The sequence below is a fragment of the Stegodyphus dumicola genome, chromosome 7 (assembly GCF_044657685.1).
Source record: "Stegodyphus dumicola isolate Sdum_Otavi_A_Nest chromosome 7, ASM4465768v1".
NCBI classification, from domain to species: Eukaryota; Metazoa; Arthropoda; class Arachnida; order Araneae; family Eresidae; genus Stegodyphus; species Stegodyphus dumicola.
In genome coordinates, this window is record NC_140774.1 from 158,602,093 (window position 1) to 158,624,332 (window position 22,240).

Below are 22,240 nucleotides of genomic sequence, written 5' to 3' on the forward strand. Positions count from 1 at the left end.
GATTTTCAAAATATTCAACATGGCAAATTTAATAGCAATTTTTATTATATGTATATGAAAAATTTTTTTTAACAAAATGCACTATATTTATAACATTGGTTTGATTAAGAAATACATGTGTTTTATTTCTGAAATTATTTAGCATTTTCTGTGCCATTCTCCCTTTAAGATAAACATGTATTGTAAATCGTAGCAAATGTTTCTTTGAGTTTAATGTCTACATTTTGGTGCATGCTCTGCTATCTTTTGATATTAATTTTAAAGTTATGCAACAAGTATCAAGAGTTTGTCCACAACTTTTCAAATGCTTCTTTTAAATTTTAATGCATGCTATAACTGGTTTGATTTATTTACATTCTATGCAACAACCAAGCATGTTTACATTGAAGGTAAATGTCTTGAAAACAGTACTTATGAAGACTTTTTGCATTAAAAATGGCAAATATGGTAAAGAAAATGGCAAAATAACAAATATTTTCTTTTAATAATTTTAATTCTATCACTTTTTGTAGCATTATTAATGTATTTGCACATGCATGGAGTGTAGAGTTACTGTGCAAATTAATTTATAGCATTCCTTACTGTTATTTTTTTGTTGGGAGTTTTGTAAACAGTTTATGTTTTTAAACTTTTCTGTCATTTAAGAGCACGAAAGTAATTTCATTGGTGAATATGCAATTTTTGTTTTACTTTTTTTACATAAAATTTTATATAAGTGGATTTTTACAAAAGGCATTTTTTACTTTTTAAAAAAATTTACCTATCTTACATCTCCACTATGTTTTTCTTTAAAATTATAATATTCAATAAATCTTGATTAAATTATTGAGTATGTTTAAGTTAGTTATTTGTGTGCAAACAATCCAATTTTAATGTAAAAATTAGGAGGAGCATAATGTAACAAATTTCAGAAAGACGTGACCTATAACCCATAAAATTCACTAATCTGTATAATGTTTAATGCTAGAGTGTATTGATTATCAAAATTCTACTGTATCTACATATTGTGTAGAAAAAAATGCAAAAAACAAATAAATTAATGATATTTTTTCATTTTAGGTTTATCTATACTTAGGGCATTTGTGTGTAACATTTGGACTAGCATTTCTCTTCTCCCTAGCCTTTGAAGTCCCGTTTTTAAATCTGGAAAAAGTTGTTTCAAAATGCTTAGATCAAAATAAAAGAAAAAGAAGAGCATCTTTTTCAAATCATCACAATAACTGGCAACATCCTGAACACCCTGAATTAAAAGATTCTGTTGTTTTGATGCGAAGGAGGTCAGATAAATTCACATCCTAGGCATATAATAAATTAAATAGGACATTATATTCAATACCACTTTTTTTGGGATTAACAGTTACATTTTCTAGAAGTCACAGTTTTTGTACAGATTTTTCTATAGTTTACTAATGTGATTTCCCAAATGAATTTAATTCACAATTTTATTCCCAAAATATGTTATGCTGAATATTTTAAATGATATATTTCTAAACAGGTGGTAATTTTTTTTTTACATATTTTAGTGCAATTCTGTTTCTAAAGAATTTATTTAAAATGCTGTGTTATTTTTCTCATTTATGACATATATATAATTTTATTTTAGGGCTGTATCATTAGAGTTTTCTAAAATGCTAATGAAGCGACTGTCCAGATTAAATTTACAAAAGCAGAAGAAAGCATTCAATAAAAATGTAGTTAATAATTCAATCTTTATTCAAGAAACAATTTTAAGATTAAATTCAAAGACTAATCAAGGATTTTAGAAAATAAGTTTAAGCATTACTTTGTTGTGCATTTTATTAAAAATGCTTGAAATGTAAATAACTTTCAGATGAAACAAAAGAAACTTGAAAATTAATTGTGTCATTTTAATTAGCTGAGAATAAAAATTTTAATAGAAATATTAATTCAAATTTTAGCAATTAATGGTGAGTATCCATGGTGTAATTTTTATCAGGGAAGCTTTCACAGAACTTCTACTTAAGGTATAGAGCTGTGGTGTACTGTCTCAAAGCATCTCACAACCAGTGGCATAGCTAGGGTATGGCAAGGAAGGACATCTGTCCCTGGGCACAGCATCCAGTGGGCATCAAGTTGATGTTACAAAATTTTAGAATAAAATGTTTTCCATTCTTGGCATGCAGAAAGGGGCACCAAATCTTCAGTTGTCCATGGGTGCTGAAAACCCCAGCTATGGCTCTGTTCACAACATAACAAGTTCATAATTATGAGAAATAATTTAATGTGATATTGCTATCATATTATTTTGTGACCAAATGAACATATCATTTTCACTTAAGAAAAATGTGATGTTCTATCTTGTATGTTATTTCAGTTGAATATATTCAAGAATGTAAAGGATTATTACCTACTTAATCTGAAAACATATGGTACTAATGCTTTCCATTCAACTTTTTGAAATGTTAAATTTATATTCTTTTGTTTATACATATTCATTTAAATTCATAAATTCATCTCAGATATTTTTATGAAAGGAACATTTTCATTGATGACATCTCATCATTCATTTTCGTTTTCATGATCTACATGTATTACTTACTTTTGATATGTTATTTTTTCCATAAATCACCACTTAGTATATATGGAATATTTTTATTATTACTCTAAATAATGAAACATTATGTAAATTTATTACATAAATGAAAATATTGTTATGGAATATTTTAATTGTTTTCTATCATGTACCATAACAGTTATCAAATGTTTTAAAAGTGTCTCAGAATAAAGAAATGTTGTTATATTGTATTATAGTTGCACTTTTATCAAATATTTTAAGACAATATATATTATTATAATTGATAGTGACAATAAAATATTTCAAGACAATGTCTCACAAAATAAACAAATAATAAATAATAATTTATCTGAAGATTTTTTAAGTATTCTCAAAATTTTGCCCTTCCGCAAGGCATTCAGAAAGCAAGCTTCCATATGTTTTAAAGTGCATTGATCCTTGCAGTGATTGTTTTCATATCACTAATTAATTTCTTTGTGGATTTTGTATGCATGGGCTCTGATTGATGAAGTAATAACAATGAAGAGCTTCAAGAAAATGGGGATATCTAATGTTCATGATGGTCCTACGTGTTGGAACACTGGTTATGATGGTGTCGACTTGCAAACTGTACCAGATGACATAGATAGCAGTTCCAGCAGCAATAACCAAATCCTTTCAGATTTCATTTTTCCCATAATTTTCCCCTCTCTGTTTTCATAAAATTAGTAAAAAAAAAAAAAAAAAAAAAAAAAAAGAACGGAAAATGTGCGAGTAAATATGGTAATATATCTAGCTTTATAGAGCTTTATTATTTTAAATATACAGCTTTATTATTTCTGCAGCATCAGGTGAAAATTAACATACCTACATTAAAAATAATAAGCATTCTGTACCATTAAAATTTTCACCTGAAAAATAGAGGTAAAAAATTTTTTTCAGTGCAAATTAAGATATATAATAAGAGTTCTCATAGAATATGCTTTAAAAAGATGAGAAAAATTATATTATTAACTTTGCTTTTTTGCAAGCAGTAAGGAGATTTTTATGAATTTAATTTTGGCATTGCGTTGTTTCTGTAGCAGCAAGCGATTATTAACTCTTTCCGGCGCAGTGTGTTCGGTGTGAACACACCAAAAATATTCCCTCTTTAGACACTGAAAATAATCGATAAATATCACGAAAACTACACTAATGCTTACTTTTAATATCTTTTATGAATAATAGATGGCAGCACTGCACAAGCAAATCATTAATGTTGAGGTATACAGTCAAAAGTCGTTAATTCGGACACCCATAATCCGGAATGATCTATAATCCGGACATCAAAGCTACAATCTTTCTGCGCATGCGTCGCGTTGACGCATGCGCGTAAGACCTTTACCGCTGCGAATTCGCGCGTGCGCGTGCGCAAAATACGTTTACGAATGCGCGTTTAATGTGTAACGGACGGGATAAGCTAAGCTAAAATAATCTAATTATCTATTTCAGTTAATGTTGCAGATTGCGTTGTTCCTTAATCTTTGAATTGGATCCGGATTATTAATTTTTGCAGACTGTTAGAGCAATTTTATAAAAGTAAGCTTGAACTTTCGATTATGTCAAATAGAATTTCCGATATATATTTACTAATATGTAAAGGATATACAAAGCGAAAGTATCTTTCGGAATCCATTAAACAAAAAAATGGAATTGCTGCAAAAAATGGATAAAGGCATATTCTTTGTTTATATAAACTTTAACGTTTGTTTATCTAAACTTTGTTTATCTTTAACGCCGCAGCCGCGTGCAATGAATTGGAAGTTGATTTGTCAGCACTATCCTTATCTTAAGGGCAGATGTTTTTATTTTATTTGGCTTATAATTGATTACTCAATGTAGTATTTCATCTCGATGTACTCCGTCTTTGATATGATTTAAATCAAATGCCTCGTCATTATAATTCGCTTCCGATAGCGAAGAAAGTGACATAGGTTATTGAAAACAAAAAAATTTCTATTGACAAATTGGTCGGTATTCTCGACACAGCAATTACAGGACTTGAACAGCGGAACTTTGTAACTAAACAAGAAATTATGTCTGTTTAATAAAACTAAAGAGAAAGTATTATCGCATAAAAAACGAAGCAACTGAAACAACTTACATTGAAGGAAATGTTTAATAAAGTAAACAAATAAATATTAAGCTTTTTTTTTTTTTGTAAATTTTGATACCCTTTAGATCATAATTGTTCTTTATTTCGTAAATTACGGTTTCATATTTTTACTTTTATAATTTCTGCATGCCATTTTACCAGATTTAAACTGATGATCTATAATCCGGAAAAATCGATAATCCGGAATCGCCGAAGTCCCGACGAGTCCGGATTAACGACTTTTGACTGTATTCTGTTTTTAAAGACACTGATTCTTCAAAGAAATGATTCAGATTTTTTTTTAAAATATAAAGAATATCAATGAAAAAAAAATCTTTATATAATTTTGTTTTTCGTATGCTAATCTGCATATTCTGTATTAGTACTTTTAATTTTCATCTTTGAAACATTGCGTATAGAAAAGCCTTCTATGTATGGTGTGTTTGGACTGAATACACTGTACTGGTAGTGCCTGTCACGTGGGAGTGAGTCACAGAATCTGGTCTCGTGCTTTAAACACAGGGGAGGCTGAGAACGAAGCTTTATTTATATTTGTTTTTATTCTTTACTATTTTTGGTTTTGAAAACCCCGGTGCTTTGTTTTCACTTAGCTATTTGATTTTCAGCGAGAGCTATTTCAGCTATTTGATTTCCCTTTTTTCTCTTGCTATCATCATGCGTAGTTTGCTTAGTTTTGATTTCTGTAGATTTTTATTTGTATATATATATATTTAATAATTATTTTTTCTAGTCAATAATTAATTGTAAATTTTATAGTATTTTAATTATTTTTCTTATAAATTTTAAAATTTTGTAAATGGCTCGGAGAGGCCTCAGCATTGCCGAAGCAATGAGAGTTTCCTTTTTTGGGGGAGTGTAGAGTGGTAGGCCTTCCCGTGGTGCACCCTGGGTTATGCTACAGAGATCAGATTCTACTGTTTTTAAATCATAGACAAATTATTTTACTGTAATACGTGCTTCACAGCAATGCTCACCTATTGCAACTTGTGCAGCTCAATGTGTTTGCTTCGGACACACCCACAATATGGAAACGGTTTGTGCAATCTTTGTAAAATTATAGCTGCATACTTTCCGAGGCCTAAATAGACTGCCTACAAATTTTTTTGGTAAAATTCCAACTTTAAAGAGTAGCGTGCCGGAAAGGATTAAACTATAAACTTAAAATAACTTTTTTATACTGCAGAGTTTCAATATATTTATATCCCTGTACACCTATCCCTCGATTTATATGGAAGATAGGTTCTGCACAAAACCGTGTAAATCAAAATCTTGGATTTTGCTATGTAAAACCGTAAAGCAAAAAACACACTTAAATGTGCATAATTTAGTTATTTATTTACATAAAACAAAGACATTCATTTATTTTAAGACATCTTAAAGTAAATGAAGTTGTACTTCATTCATAAAATAAATATATGTACACTGCCAAAAAAAAAAAAAAAAAAAATGGGACAGTGCTATGTCTCCCGTTCTACGGGGCCGATTGACAAAATTCAAACTGCGTTTTTCATGTCTCGAAAGCGCGACTTAGGATATATATTAGATTTATATATAGCGCTATTCTAACATAGATATTTTGACACAAAATCGGGCTTTTTCTGAAATAACATACCAATTTTTTTCCCCATATTTCGATTCTACGATTCAAAGTATACCAGAATACCAAGTTTTGTAAAAATCGTACGAATAGTTCTTAAAATATTGGCTCTCAAAATTTTAGCTCCTCAATGTTAATTGAATTTGGCAAATATTTATTAATATATCTTTTTTTATTAAACTTTTATTATTTTTCCTTTCACATTTCGAAATTTAGGTTCATTTCAAATAAAATTTACCCATTTTTTTAGTTTTATTTTTTAAATTTCTATTTTTAAATAATTTTTATAAATTTTTCGAAAAAAATTTGCGTTATAACCTATAAAATTTTTACCATCATCTTAAAATAGGTGTATTTCTAAGCATACTTGCAAAAAATTAGACTTTTTTATTCAAAATTTACTAAGATATACACGAATTTACATATTTTCGCGTTTTGAAATTTGGCATCTTTTTTTTTTTTTTTTTTTGAGCGATAATAACGCCAAATGTGGTTTCTGGTTTTTTGTTTCAGTGAACTACCACAGCTATTTTTTTACCTTAAATTTCAAGTAAAATTTTACGGAGAATTAATTATATGAATTTTTTTCCCTCAATGATGCGTAATAAATATTTATTAATACTATATGAAAAGCTATTTTTTTAAATTATAGATATTATTCAAATTTTTAACTTTTTTTTTTTTTTATTTCTCTCTTTCTTCCTTTTTTTTAAAAAATATTTGTAAGAGTAAATTTTTATCTTCGGCGTTTTATCGTCTCCTACTTTACTTTAACTTCGTTTAAATCGAATTGTCTAAAACTGAGAATTTTCGTTTGCTGTTTATTTGAATTTTACGAAAATATTTTATGACATTAAATGCATAATTTATTTCTAAACAAGTTGTCGCTTATGAAGTGGCTTAAAGAGCGGCTGATACTGTCATCCATATTTTTAAAGCACAGCATATTTTTATAGAAACATAAGATTTCGAATATTCATTTATATAAGTCAAATTATGATATAAACATACAACCCTCTAGAGACTGAATTAGTGGAAGTTCAATGGTTATGTAGAAATGATCTGCAGCTAATTAATGGCTGGATAAGTCAGCAGCTTCTGTGGACAAGTAAGAATAATCGTATAAACGACACACAACATTCTGGATTCAATTAACAACAAGGATACGATGTTTATTAAATGAATTTAAGAAGTTTTAACGCATAAAAAATCAACTCATTTTTTATCCTAAAATGTATTTTTGTGCGTAGCGTATTTTCATTATATCCTTAAAATTCTAATTTAGAATGTAATTGTCAAGAACTGAATCCTAATCAGTAATAAAATAAGTAATTACTACGGTTATTAATAAATCCTTCTTATAAAGTAATTGCAAATATTTCAAAAAACTTTCTGTCTGAATGCAAATATTTCTAATTTTATATTAATCAAGATTGCACACGATATTATTTATTTGCACTTCAATTCTTACCGTCAGCTCTAGTAGAAGTTACGAATCAATTATGTTTAATTAAGGAATGACCATCTAAGTTTAGAAACAGCGTACCATAACAGCAATTCAATTATTGGCGCCGTAGCTTTCATGTTACTCCCGATTGGCAAGCTACACTCATGTCCATAAATTAAGGATAATGCAAAATCAGGCAAAGGAAGAGTTAGAAGCAAAACAAATTTAACTTATTTGTAAAGCTTATTTATTAAACAAAAGGTAAAGAGCAAAAAAAGATGCTATATGTTTGATATTATTACAAAAATTAGCGATTTTGTATCCCTGGAGCAAATTACAAAAAAACTTATTTACAAAAAAAACAATATTACATGGTTGGTATGATTGTTAATACATTGTATGTCTCCCAGGCGATACAATACAGTCCGTACAACGCCTAGGCATGCTGAGTATCAAATTATCGATCTGATCTTGGGGGATATTACACCACTCAAAAATCAATGCTCTCCGAAGTTCCGGTAGACATGTAGGAAGAGGTTGACGGGCTGCAACTCGTCGGTCAAGCATGTCCCACACGTGCTCTACTGGATTCAAGTCCGGTGAGAATGCTGGCCAGTCCATACGGGTGATAGCCTCCGATTAAAGGCATTCCCTTACGATGTTTGCACGGTGAGGACGGGCGTTGTCATCCATAAACACACATTGTGCGCCCATGGCGCCCCGAAACAAACGTACATGTTGTTCCAGAATGACGTTCCGATAGATTTGGCTTGTCATGGTTCCAATTTGAACATGCAGGTCAGTTCTGGAAACCAGAATAATTCCACCCCAAACGAACACTCCTGCACCACCGTAACGGTGTCGTTCAATGTTGTTTCTTGTAATGTAGTAACGGGTACCTGGAGCTCTTCATATGAAAGTCCGGCGAGAATCAGACTGCAAGCTAAACCTGGACTCGTCGGAAAGCATCACACAAGCCCACTGTTGCGGTGTCCACAATGTATGCTCTCTCCTCCAGGCTAACCGCAGGTGAGTTGCAGTAAGTGGAACGCATCTGACAGGTCTACGAGCATATAGACCAATCTGCCCTAAGCGTCTGTACACGGTCTGCCTTGAAATTGTCGTACCAGTGGCTGAACAGAGCTGACGAGACAGGTCTGAGGCTGTGCTCCGCCTGTTTCTTTTGGCAGTAACTGCCAAATACCGGTCCTCATTCGGCGTTGTAACTCTGGGGCGACCTGTGCTGTAACGTCTACTCACATTACCATCATCTTGGAATCGTTGCCAAAGTCTGGAGATGACACTCTGGGCAATTTCAAGTTCGTCTGATACTTCCAGTTGGATACGCCCACATTCCAGACGGCCGATAATTCTACCACATAAAAAATTATCCAAATGCCTCCTTTGTGTCATAACTATTGGGTTATTGCACTGAAATGCTTATAAAGCGCCTGCAAACAATTTTACTTCTTTGCCTGTATTCCTTATATATCACTCTCTTACACTCTCGTCATTATGACGTACCATCGGCGTCATCTGGTTACTTCCTGAAATTTGCATATGATTCTTGAAGATGTGTGTAGTGATTTTACAGGTGATATATTTATTTTAGAGTTCGATTTCCGCGTGACTCAGAATTATCCTTAATTTATGGACATGAGTGTATATGATTTTTAAAGAGTATTCGAGTTTTGCTAGTAACTTCACTTGGAAATCGCGCTTAAACTAGGTTAGTTGGTTATTTGAACACAGAAAGAACATGGGAGCTATTTGGTTAAGATGCTTTCATAGAGAACCTTTGTAAAAAGAACCTAAAAACTAAAAAAAAAAAAAATGCAGCCTGGCTTAGACTTCGCAAGAAACAGTTAGTATTTAATAATCTTAAAATACTAGGCAACTGGTGAGGCTCCAATTAAATCTCCAATTTAATATTTTATGTGTAAATATTTAAACTATTGTTGTATTCTTAGACACAAAAAGCAGAATTTAAATTTTTTTAACTCGTTAGTAAACTACTAAGCCGTAGTGCAAATGAATATTCAATTTCTTTTGCAATAATTGTATTCACTTAATATTCTTGGAATATGAGCTAAAGAAGGAATGTTCTCGGAAGATTAAAGAAGTATTTAAATCCAGTGATATTAGGTTTGTCTTATAAGCTCAAAATGAAAACGATTCTGAAAACGCCCGAGTAAGTGACTTGTAAATGGTTGTGAATTAAGCAGATGACTTTTAATCTTACGTTATTCAGTCAGAAAACGTATTCCAAATGTTTTGTATTGCATGACAATGCATCTTTTCATTATTCAATAACCAATCGGAGAACCGCTTGAATTCCGAAAATAAGTATGTGTACTCAATCGTTTTGCATGTTCTTCAAATTTGTCTTTTTGTGATTTTTTTTCTTTCCCCAAAACTAAAGTTGCCTTTCAAAGGAAATTTTTTTGACATTGAAGAGACAAAAGGAGTATGACATCTACTTTTAGAGGCATGTCAAAAACAGATTCCTACAAGCCTTCTTTTCCATTACATGTGCATTCAGACAAAAAGTTGGATCAGCGTATAATATATTTTTATTACACTCTGATTACTTTATTAACATACAGTGAATATATACTAAACCTTTTACTTCAGCTTCAGTAATTCGGAATTTTTGAAGGAATTGTTGTCGGAACTAGGACTTAGAAGATAAGTCAAATTGAATATTTCGATAATCCAATAAATTCAAGTGGAAGTTTCAATATTTTATTTTCGGAGGGAAGGGAAATTTTTTCAGTTTTGGTCCATTACCCTAAGTATATTTGCTTCGATTCTCTTTTTTTTCCATAAAAGCGAAAATCTTACGCATGGTATACATGTAACGCATAGCTTCAAATTAAAATTTAATAATATACATGGTGGTTATAATTAAAGTTTCACTTTGAAATGGTCATAAAAGGAAAACTACTGGAGCAAATGTTATCAAACTTTGTAACCGTGTAAAGGAGGTCATGGGAATTTATTTTCCGCAATATTGTTAAACGAAATATGGGTCGGAATCTAATTTAACCGTTTGTTACACGGGTTTAATATGTTGTATACCCTTAAGAAACTTTGAAGAGAGCAAATTACCATTTAAAGGCGTTAAATTCGATAAAAGTCGAGTGCGCCATCCGTGTAAGGGAGAAATTCGTCCGTGAAAACCACGAATTAGCGATTAGAAAATGTGAGATCGCAAATCACTCGCATTAAGTGCGTACAATCTGGAAATCGTTTTCTTACAGATCGCTAATTTGTAACTTTTGAAGCCTGAATTCGGCCCTAAAACATGAAGATACTGATTCAAAACGCTTTTAATCGATCGGCCAAAGAAATCCCTCATGTTATCTACCTAATTCCATTGCATTCTCCTACTGCATTCCCTTGCATAGCAGTCATTCCACACCGTTTGGTGTAGAATGACAGCTAGTTTCATAACTGAACCATTTTTCTCTGAATAGCAATCGACAGCTGGACCACTGTGATTGCAGATCGCTTAGAGTCAATGTTAAAATGTTTCGTGATACATGAACTGCAATAACGTGGCAATTTAGATACTACGATTATATGCAGGGCTGGGCCCCACCTCACATGTGTCGCACAGTCACTTAGGCAACATTTCACGAATGAACGTCTTATAGGCCGACACTTCCCTCTTCTCACAAGACCTCAAGCTCTGTTACTTTTAGTTATGGGGTTATCTCAAAAGCACTGTTTATGGTGATAATCTAAACAATTTGGCAGAAATGAAAAATGTGATACACCGACATGTCCGTAACATTCCTTCTGATATGCTAAGGGCTGCTGTTGAGAATGCAGTAACAGGATTTAACTTGCTTTCGGAAAATACTGGACGCTACATTGAACATGCTTTGTGACACGTTTCGGAAACGATTAAACACATTTTAAACCGATGTTTCTATGTCTTATTTCATTTAACAATATTGCATACAGCGCCATTTTCTCCTGGTGGTGAGTTTTTGAACTCTTTTTTTTTTTCCCCCGCGGAAAATAAATTCCCATAACCTCCTTTACACGATTCCCAAGTGTGATAACATTTGGTCCGGTAGTTTTCCTTTTATGACCATTTCAAAATTTAACTTTAATTATAACCATCATGTAAATTAAACTTTAAAAGTTTGACAGTTTGGTTCAAGTCCCAGCTTTAAAAAAAATATATATATATAAATATAAATTTTTATATTAATCCTCTTAGAAAGAATGTTTTAAGAAGCTCATTTTTCTCTCGCGTTATAGATTGTATAAAAAAACATGATATATTTAATATGATTTAGCTTGTTTCAGTCGATATAAGAACCGGTGGTACAGAATAAACACTGCTGGACTGTTTTATTTCTTTGTCATTTAGCAAAAATCTTTTAATTAAAATATTTATTCTTTGGACTTCGCTTTAAACTTTATTTATAGTTAAAATGACTAGAAAATGAAAAGCTGTCTTCAATTCATGTAATTAATATTTTTAAAAAATTGACAAGAATGCAAAATTTATGGAAGTCTAGCAATTGAAAAATCTTAATTTTCTTGTGTGAGCACTGAAAATAACTGTAGAAGGAAAGAAGAAAATTAGGGAGAAAGGTAAGCAAAAATTTGCAAAGAAATTTGGCTGTCAGACATATCAAGATGTTTCAAAAAGTTGGTCGCTTTTGAAGATACTTTCAGGATACTTCAAAGAATTTAGGTGTTCAAAGAGAAAACACTTGGACGTGTACACCAGCAAATACCATCAATTGAGCTTGTGTTAACAGAAAAGACAAAAACGATATCATTGCAGATTAAAGGGAAGAGCGACTGGTTTTAGACTATATGGTTGTATAAATTTAAGTTACGTTATAGAACATCATATCGCATCATAAACGGAGAATCCCATGATTTCTCAGTCGAATTATTTGAAGATTCAGAAGCTTATCCAGTGATGTATGTGGATGTCACCTAAAGGCGTTTTTTTTTTTCCTCCTGATGAAACAGCGGTCGAGCGGTAAAGTCGCTGAACACTGGTAGTTCGGTCCGAGGTTCGAATCCCGCGAACTGGCTGGCTGCATGGGCGATTTCGTGGTTTTCCTCATGTGTAACGTGTATACGTACCAGTTTCCCTTAGAAAGTCCTCCACGAAGGCATCCCTCCCCTTAGGCAAATAGCTCCAGTGTGCTTTGTCATAATTAAATAAACCAAAACCTCTTGATGAAACCAGTCTTTCCTTTCATCTCATACCTTCAAAATACTTAGCCTCTAAAAACTGATAAAGGCTCTGATGAAATGGATTGAATTGAATTATTAAGTTACGGCAAAGCAGGGCTATCTGCCTAAAAGGAAGGATGCCTTCGTGAAGAAGTTTATAAGGGAAACCAGCTGACATACACGTTACACATGAGAAAATCCACGAAAACGCCCATACAACCAGCCCGTTTACCGCTATTCGAACCCCGGAGTCAACTACCAATGTTCAGCGACTTTACCGCTCGGCCGTTTGTGGGCTTTTATGAAATGGAAGGCGATAACTTTATTTAAAATGATTGTTAGAAATAACATGATGTTCGAAAAGTTGGATGCTTTTTAATATACTTGCAGAATGCCTAAAGAAAAAAAGCAAGAATGAAGCAGAATGCCTGAAGAAAAAGAGAAGAAAAAATAATGATGATATTTGATTCTTGCGATTTCAAAAATAAAATATTTGACTAAAATATGAATAACATTTTAAGAAACCAAATGTAGGATAAAATTGTGTAAAGCAATGGGCACAATGATAAAACTGTTTAAAGCAGTGTATGCAAGTCATCCTAAGTTAAAATGTCGGTTATATATCTCTCTTATTTATATACATCCTTTCTGAACGAAACATTGAAAGGCGTGTTAAGTGTGCTTTACTGTATTTTCTCTTTTAATATATGCAGTTTTCAAACGCATCGTAGTCTGGGTTACAAAGTATGCTTCCGAAAGAAACGCAATTACAAATAAATAAAATAAAATTCTGGAAAATTTATATTAATAAATATATTTAAAATGCTCAGTTCGAATGAATAAATAGGAAATTTTAAAATAATTATCTGAAGAGACAATGCAACACTAACAATTAAAATAAAAGTCTAAAAATTAAAAAATTACCTAAAATAGTAACTATGACAAAAAATATAGTATAAAGAAAACTATTTGAGAAAAAAAAAATAAATAAACGATGCGCCTTTGATTTAAACTACGCAGTTCGAATGAGTATATAGAAATTTTTTGAAAAAAACTATGCAACGTAAACAATTAAAATGAATTCGAAAAAGAAAGAAATTGTTTAAAATTAATAACAATTATAATTAAAAATATAAGATAAAGAACATTATTTGAAAGAAGGGAACGATTGGGTCTTTTTTTTCTTCTCACGCACTATGTAAAAATGGATTTTTTTTTAAAGCAGTGTACATAATAGAAATACATATTTAATTTATTGGTACTTTTCCATTTTGCCAATGTGAGCCAGTTTTCCTTAGAAAGTCCTCCACGAAGGCATCCCTCCCTTTAGGCAGATAGCCCTAGTGCGCTTTGCTATAATTAAATACACCACACCATTTTGCCAGTGCAAGTGATAAAATCGCCAAAAATGATACAACCGATACCAAACGGAATATCCTCGCTGGTAACCTTTTACGCCTCATTTTCAAAACAAGTCACAGCCATTTCTTACCAGATTGTTTCTTTCATTACTGGCATACAATTACATAGAATTTTTACCAGATAGTTCAATTTTATGCCCTAAGGCCATTCGCAGTAATTAAGTCAGTTTGGATGTAATCACACCGCTCACGCGAAGGCGAAAATATAGAAAAGGCAAAGTCAAGGGTTAAATTCATCAATTCTAATGACGCTGCACTAGCAAAAAAAAAAAAAAAAAAAAAGCACTGTGGTTTTACATAATTTCTGAGTAAGCTATTCGTATGAATTGACTTATTTCTTGCATTTAAACTTGTATTCCAAATTAAGATTTAACTTGGAATTAGTGTATATAATTACTGAGAGAATTAGATTTTTGTAGCGTAGTTTACGTGAGAAGAGATCACTTAGGGCAAAGAATTTGTAAGGGAGAAGAAATAAAGCTTCGACAGCACAGCAACGCCAAGCGTAAACCCGGTCTGGCTTGGTCTGTGTATATCCAAAAGGCCACCTTTACAGGGGCAAAGCCAAGTCTGGTTTATTCATTTGCGCATGCGGTCTGATAATCTCCGGAACCACACATCTGACGTTTCCTGAAGCGCCAAGCCATTTGTCTTTTAACTATTTTAGTTTTATATGTAAAGCAACTTTTGATGCATAATAAGCAATCTAATTTAGAAATATTTCTGGAAAAAACTTAATTTTTATTCATTTAATGTTAAAAATGTTATTTTAGTTAGCATTCTTTTGATGTGTAATCATTTTAGAATAAAGGAAATTTAATTATTTTTAATAGTTCAAGAATAGTTTCACTAAATGTAGTTGTAAAAAAACTGAAATTATACATTTATAATTGTATATATAAATATGACAAAAATATAAATTTTTGAAAAAGATTCTTTATTTCAGAGTAGTAATATGATATATTCCATAAGCTGTAATCTAATATTAGTTAAAATAAAATCTAAAGGGAATGTTTCGTCAAATCATTTTTGTTATAGTTTAATTTAAAAATATCATTAACTATAAAATTTGTTTAATTTAAAATCTAAAAATACAATATTTTAATTAATAATACAAATTTTAATTTAATTTTTCAAGTCTTATATGAAAAAGGAATAATCATGTGGTAATTTCTTTTGTCATGATATAAAAATTATGTGTATTTAATATGAAATTGTTTGCACATAAATAAATTTTTTTCATTATTTTAATTGTGTTGTCTCCACTTTTTACTCTAAAAAATCTTCTACATATATTTAATATTTAGCTAATTTTTATAAGAGATGAATTTAATTGCTGATCAGTATTTTAAATTTTCTCCTGTCAAAAAATAAAATTTTCCTTCTGATAAGTTTTTCACAATAGCTTTCATTTCCTGTTTAATACCATTGTATTAAAAGTATATTTTTAAAAATTTCTAAGTAAAAATAATAATGAGTAATTTAAAATGTCTAAAATTTGCGCTAAAGCTGCTAAGTAATAAATCAATAATTTATTATTAGAAAAGGTATTTAGATATATCCAAGGAAAAGAAAATTAAAACTATGAATTATTAGAAGAAACTTTAGTAAGAATTTTTAAGTAGCTTTCCAAGTCAGTATCCAAAGTTATCCAGATTTATTGTAGTAGTAATTACTTAAAATCAAAGCATAATTTCAGATATTTATTTTATGAAATATAAAGTTCGAAAATTATAAAACGTATCTTTAAAATATGCTACAGCTTAAGAGATTTAAGAAGCGTATAAATCGAAAATTAATTCGAAGCAGAGAATTTTATTAAGACGAATTATTCGTGAGCGAATTTCACTTGCACCCTGCGCCATTGCTTCACTGCTTCGCTCAGATTAGGCTAGACGAGATGAATGCAACGATCGAACCGGTTTACATTATGTCTATGGGACCTTTTGTTCTTCTCCCTTACAAATTCTTTGCTTGGGGTCACGTGATATGAAACGGCGAATCAGGATGCTGTACCATAAAAGCATAGTAAATTCTTAAATTAATGTCTTTTTACAAATTTATCGTCTTTATTTGTCTTTTATTTATTGTCTTTTTACAAAATTTTAAACGATATTAAAATGTTTATCCCTTCAAAATAAAAATTTCTTAGAACTAACATTTGTTAACATTTTTTTTTTTTTTTTTTTTTTTTTTTTTTTTTATGTGTATACTGTGCGTTGTCGCCAATAAAGTCTGCTTGGCGAGATTTGCGCCGGCAAAACGGAAAAGTACCAATTTATTTTACATTAGAAAATATAAGATCATTCGAAAAATTATTAAAGTTTAAATCACTTTTATGAACTATTAGTCTTTTCTTCTTGATTGGTATGATATCACTTTCATCACTTCAGCGTTCTTGATAAGATTCTGCTTCAATGGTTGATGAATTAGGGAAGATCTCAGATCGAAAAGACTTTGTAGTGAAATCTATAATTAACGGTTGCCTAGGTTTTTGTAAACTTCCTCATATTGATTTAAGCACTTACTTAACTCCCGTTGGAATCGGAGAGCTCGTTTAACTTTCGTTTCATATTATAAAAAATGGTTACCTAATTTTCTTCCCAATTCAAGTCCTGTGCTGATGACTCTTGCTGTGAACGCAACTGGTTCAGATTACTCTTCATCAGAATTAATGTTTTCATCATGTTTATTTGTTTCATGAATCATATTAACTAACTCATCCTCATTTAGTTCTTCACCAACCATTATTTCTTCAATATCTACCTAAGTTAAGTCGTCAAAACCTTCTCTTCCTATAGTTCCGCCAATTTAGTGATCGGAGAATATGCATGCTGTAATGGTAATCTATCATTCTCAACTTTACCAGCATCCGGCCATATTGCTTTCCAGCATGCATTGAGTGTTGATTGTCTAATCTGAGTATATGACAGTCCAACAAGCTTAACACAATATAAGATTGTAAATTTCTTCCAAGCAACCAGAGTAGTAGTAAGACTAAGAGATTCATCATTCTGCATCTGTTCTAAAATATACCCGAAGGTTTGTTTGATACACAATGCATTAAAAGTTAAAATTATTTCTTGGTCTAAAGGCTGTAATAAGGAAGTTGTAATCTTTGGTAAAAAGACAACGTCTGCATTTTTGTGTTGTAAATCTTGAGGATGACCAGGTGCATTATCAGTTAATAGGAGAGCCCTAAAAAGGAATCCCTTTTTACTTAAACAATTTTTGACATCTGAATTAATAATTATAAAATGAATTATGAAACCATTCATTGAAAATTATGGCAGTGACCCATGCTTTCTCATTAGCCATCCAATAAATGGGAAGGTTACTTATGTTTATTCCTTTAAATGAATGTGGTGTTTTTGATTTGTTAATAACCAATGGTTTCATTATATAATCGCCCGAAGTGTTGCAACAGAAAAGAATTGTTATACAACTTTTCGTTATTTTGTGACCACTAATTGATTTGCAAGCTTTAGCTAAATAGGTTCTTTCAGGCATTTCTGTCCAAAGGAACCCCCACTCATCAGCATGAACCAGCAGAAGCACTTTCTCCTTTCAATCTTAGATTATATAAAGAATGTCTTTGTTCAAATATCTCATACCAACCGTGACTTGCGGAAAAAGATACCTTTTTTTCACCTAAAGAACGTCGACGGCGACTGATTCTTAAGTGCTTAATAAATCTTTAAAGCCTTATTTGTAATAGCATTAGTATCAGTTAGAATCCGTTTTTGATTTTGGTCTTCTATCCATATCACTAATACCTTTTCCTTATTTTCTATTCTATCATATCTTACAAATGAAATTGTGCTCTTACAGCTGCAAGTTCCAGCTGATACACTTTTTCTAATAGAGTCTTCATTTTTTCTAATTGCCCTTACTGTAGCTTCATTCATGGAGTAAAATTTAGCAACATCTATTATTCTTTCTGTATTACGTAGATCTAATACTTTAATTTTTGTTTCTAAAGAAATAACTTTTTTATTTGATTTTTTTCCAAATCTTTTGGTCATTATAAAACTTTAAAAAAAATTACGTAAATTATAAAAATACCACAAAAATATAAATGTTGAATACTTACCAGTAAACATTCAAATATGTAGATAAAATTATGTAAGCTTTGCTGCTAAAATACTGATACTGCATTAGTTCACATGAACCAAATAGCTTTACTGTCTATGTCATGTCTATGTCATAACACAATTAAGAGGCAATCGGCCTAGTGCGGCCTTTACCAATATATTATAAGTAGGGTGTCTTTAATGATGAGTTGAATCCAATAAAATGGAACGTACTTTTTGCACCTAGTGCAGAGTCTCTAGAAGAGAAGTAAACGTGGCCCCACGATGTGAGGATCTGCAACTTGAGAATTTCTGCCGCTCGGCTATGCTTGTCTTGAGAGAAGCTGCGAATTAATCATTATCTTAAAAGTTCAGAATCATCTCAATGGCTTGAAAAGCTAGGCAAAGTTTCAGCATATTTGATTTAGCTGATTTAATTCTCTGAACTATTGTGGTTATTGATTTCATGAGAAAAAGGGCTTTCTGATCTTTGAAAATGTTAATGATTTCTGCTAAATTTTCCTGCGGGTTTTTCTGCTTAACTTTGTCACTGTAAAGGTTTTTAGGCATTTCTTGATTAGTTTAGCCTGAAGCTTGAATAAATTCAGGGAAGTCATCTTTAGTGGGAATTTCTTGTGGTTTTTCTGTCTTCTCTAAATGATTGAATCTTTTTCTGTATACCTTACAACCACGATAAGAAGAAACGTGATTTTCGTGACAGTAAATGCAAGTTGGTTTTTCATCTGGTTTTAATTTACAGGTATTGGATCTGTGATTTTGTCCGCACTTACAGCACCTGACCTTTTTAAAGCAGTTATTTTGGGAGTGCCCGACCTCCTGGCAATTGAAACATTGAATTGGGCGTTTTCTGGGCTGATATTTTTCTATTGTGATATTGAATCCGAACATATTGTTTAATTGATGAATTTTCTCTCCTGCAGAATTTCTTTTTAGTTCAAGGAAAAATATAGGTAAATGGATAATTTGGTCTTCTGCTTTCTTCGTGAATTGCTTTACTTTAATTATAGGGAAGCTTCTGCGTTCTAAGTCTGCGTGAATTGCTTGCTCTGTGTAGGATCTTGGGATATTCTTAAGTATAACTTTAATTGAAGAGGCTGAGGAAATTTGGTACGTATGAAAACTAATCTGTGCTTTCTTGAATTTATCAACTGTAGCTTTATAATCGGCTTCGGTGGTAGTGTAAAGGAAAATCTGTCTGGCTTTGATTGTAACTTCAAATTCGTTTTTACATATCTCTCTGAGCATTTTGTCAATTTCAGGCCAATCAACATCGTTTTCTGGAATGACTAATGGGGAAAATTTCGTTTTATTTTCTGCTTTATTCTGTGTTGTAGTCATCTGCGTTTCATCTGTAACTTCCATATCTTTGTTATTTTCGTTAAGAGTTTCAAATCTGTTATTTTGCGGAATAGCTGCTGGTGGGATAGACTCGGAATTTTTCGCGGTTTTCTTTGGAGTTTGCCAATCCTTCTGATTTATTGTTTTATCATCTGTTTTAGAATTTGCGAGCTTCGGGGTGTTCTGAATGCTTGCTAAAATGAACTGATTTTGTTGAATTTCTTCTTGTAACTTTGAACGCATTTCTATCGCTGGTGGGGAGGTTAATGTCTTCATAGACTCAATACAGTATAATTTATCGGCGATTTCGTTTTCTAAATTGAGTAAGAGATCTTTTGGGTTAGTCGGAAGCTGAGTATTAAAATATTTTTGCGAGATAGCTTCTGTTAAATTAGGAAAAACTTTTCTGTGTTTGTTAACTACTGCTTCAAAATTTGAAGGGGAGGGTTTGAATTTCTTAGTATTATCGGCTATTTTCTTAGGACTTCCTGCGGTTTTCTTTTCTTTTCTCTGAGATTTACTTTTCTTAGTAGAAATTAGTATACTTTGAAGCGCCTGGTCATCTGAAGCAATTACAGGCATCTCTTTGGATGTAGTCTATTTTCTTGAATAATTCGAATAAGTAGAATCATTATCGCTATCATAATCGCTGAAAGTAGCATGCCAAGGAATTTTGCCTCTATATGGTGGTTCGCTATTACTGGCCATATCGAGGAGAACAAGCAAAAATAATATTTACCAAAAATCAAGAACAGTCGTCTTCGCAAAAAAGAAACTCACATTCATATTATAACTCAGAATGCACAAAATTTATGACACACTAAACAACTTTCATATTATAACTCAAAATGCACAAAATTTATATCATTTTGACTATAACGACTTGACTATAACGACACTCTGAATGCACAAAATTTATATCATTTGAAGAAATATCTTGTCCATATTATAACACAGAATGCACAAAATTTATATCATTTGAGCTTTACTGTTGTGAAATCTTTATATATATATATAAGCGGCTAAAGTGTGTGTCGCCTATAGATTATTGTTGCCACTCGGAAAAATGAGCGTGGAAATTAACGTTTCCACAGTTTTTAATTAATATCTCAACCGATTAAAGTCGTTCGAAGATGAGAACGGTATCAATGGACTCGGAGAATTTTTTGGAATCCGAGGATATGCGTTTCAAATTTCAACTCGGCGCCGTTCCGTAGATATTCGAGAAAAACAAATTTGGCACGTAGCCAAATCCCTCTAATAGGGAAAACACAAGAAAGAAAGTGGGAAGACGTAGGTAAAAATTAGTTTTTAATTAATATCTCGGCTAATTAAAGTCCCAAGAAGACGCGAGTGGTCAAAATGGCGTGCCACGGACTTGCGGAATCCAACGTTGTGCTTTGCTAAGCCCGGGAGCTAGCCGTTTCGGAGGAGGTGATGTTACTTCACCCCGTATATATATATATGCGGCTTAAGTGTCTGTTTGTCGCCGATAGTTTATTGGTTGCTTGCGTAACTGTACTAGCCAATGGGAAGTTGCCACAGCACAGGGTTGCCGTTTCAATTGAGACGTAGACAATTTCCTGTAAAACTTGCCTTTGCTATGACCATCAATAAGTTTCAGGGCCAAACGCATAAGCGTGTTGGCATTTTTTTTCCTGAGCCTGCATTTGGACACGGTCAACTTTACGTTGCCTGTTCAAGAGTTTGTGAAAGAACGGGCGTAAAATTAAAAATATTGGATGGTCTCTGCAAGGCGAGCTTAAAAATGATGGAAAGATCTACACAAGAAATGTTGTGTACAAAGATATCTTTGACATGTGAATTAACATTTCATTATTTAAATCACCTTTATTTATTGAGCTAGCGGTGGGCTCTTAAGAAATGTACAACCAGTGGTTTCCTTCATTGTACTCTACTTTAAACAATTAAGTAAGCAGAAGGGGGAAACCCCGTGGGGCAGTAAGCAAAGGGGCGTCCTCGCCGCCTGCCCTGGGTAATTCAGTTTAAATTAGCAGACACCTTTGCAAAAATCATTTTAATTTCAATTTATAATATCTAGAACAGCGGTTATTTCGTATGACCGCCGGCCTTTCTAGTAGATATATATATATATATATTACTGGGATTTCCGTTTTACAATTACAACACGGGGAATCCCCATCCTTGTTGTTGCCACCAGTGTTACCAAAGGAATGAGATTCAAAAATGACTTCAAATATATGCATTTACCGAATATACATTTTTAGCAAGTGTTTGAAATCCGTTAATTTTTAAAATCGAGGGATAGGTGTATTAAGTAAAAATGTCGTATAATTTGTTTCATTAGCTGATAAACACATTTAGCGCCTCTCTCAACAGTTAAAGTTTAAATTTAATAGTTTTACATAGTTCATTATACAACAGTTTATTATACAATTTATTAAATTTGCATAAACCAAAATTCCAGTTCATAAAAT

General features: G+C 31.9%; 2 protein-coding genes across 2 annotated transcripts in view; one reads left to right on the forward strand and one right to left on the reverse strand.

The window, feature by feature from the left end:
• LOC118198408 (uncharacterized) overlaps nt 1-3,257 on the forward strand; it is a 109,814-nt gene extending 106,557 nt beyond the window's left edge. The window contains exon 16 of the mRNA XM_035370074.2: nt 1,060-3,257. Coding sequence (XP_035225965.1) covers nt 1,060-1,299 — 240 coding nt within the window. The 3' untranslated portion in view covers nt 1,300-3,257. The remainder of the gene's footprint in view (nt 1-1,059) is intronic.
• Nep3 (M13 family metallopeptidase neprilysin 3) overlaps nt 1-22,240 on the reverse strand; it is a 169,666-nt gene that overhangs the window by 3,432 nt on the left and 143,994 nt on the right. The gene's annotated exons all lie outside the window — the stretch shown is intronic.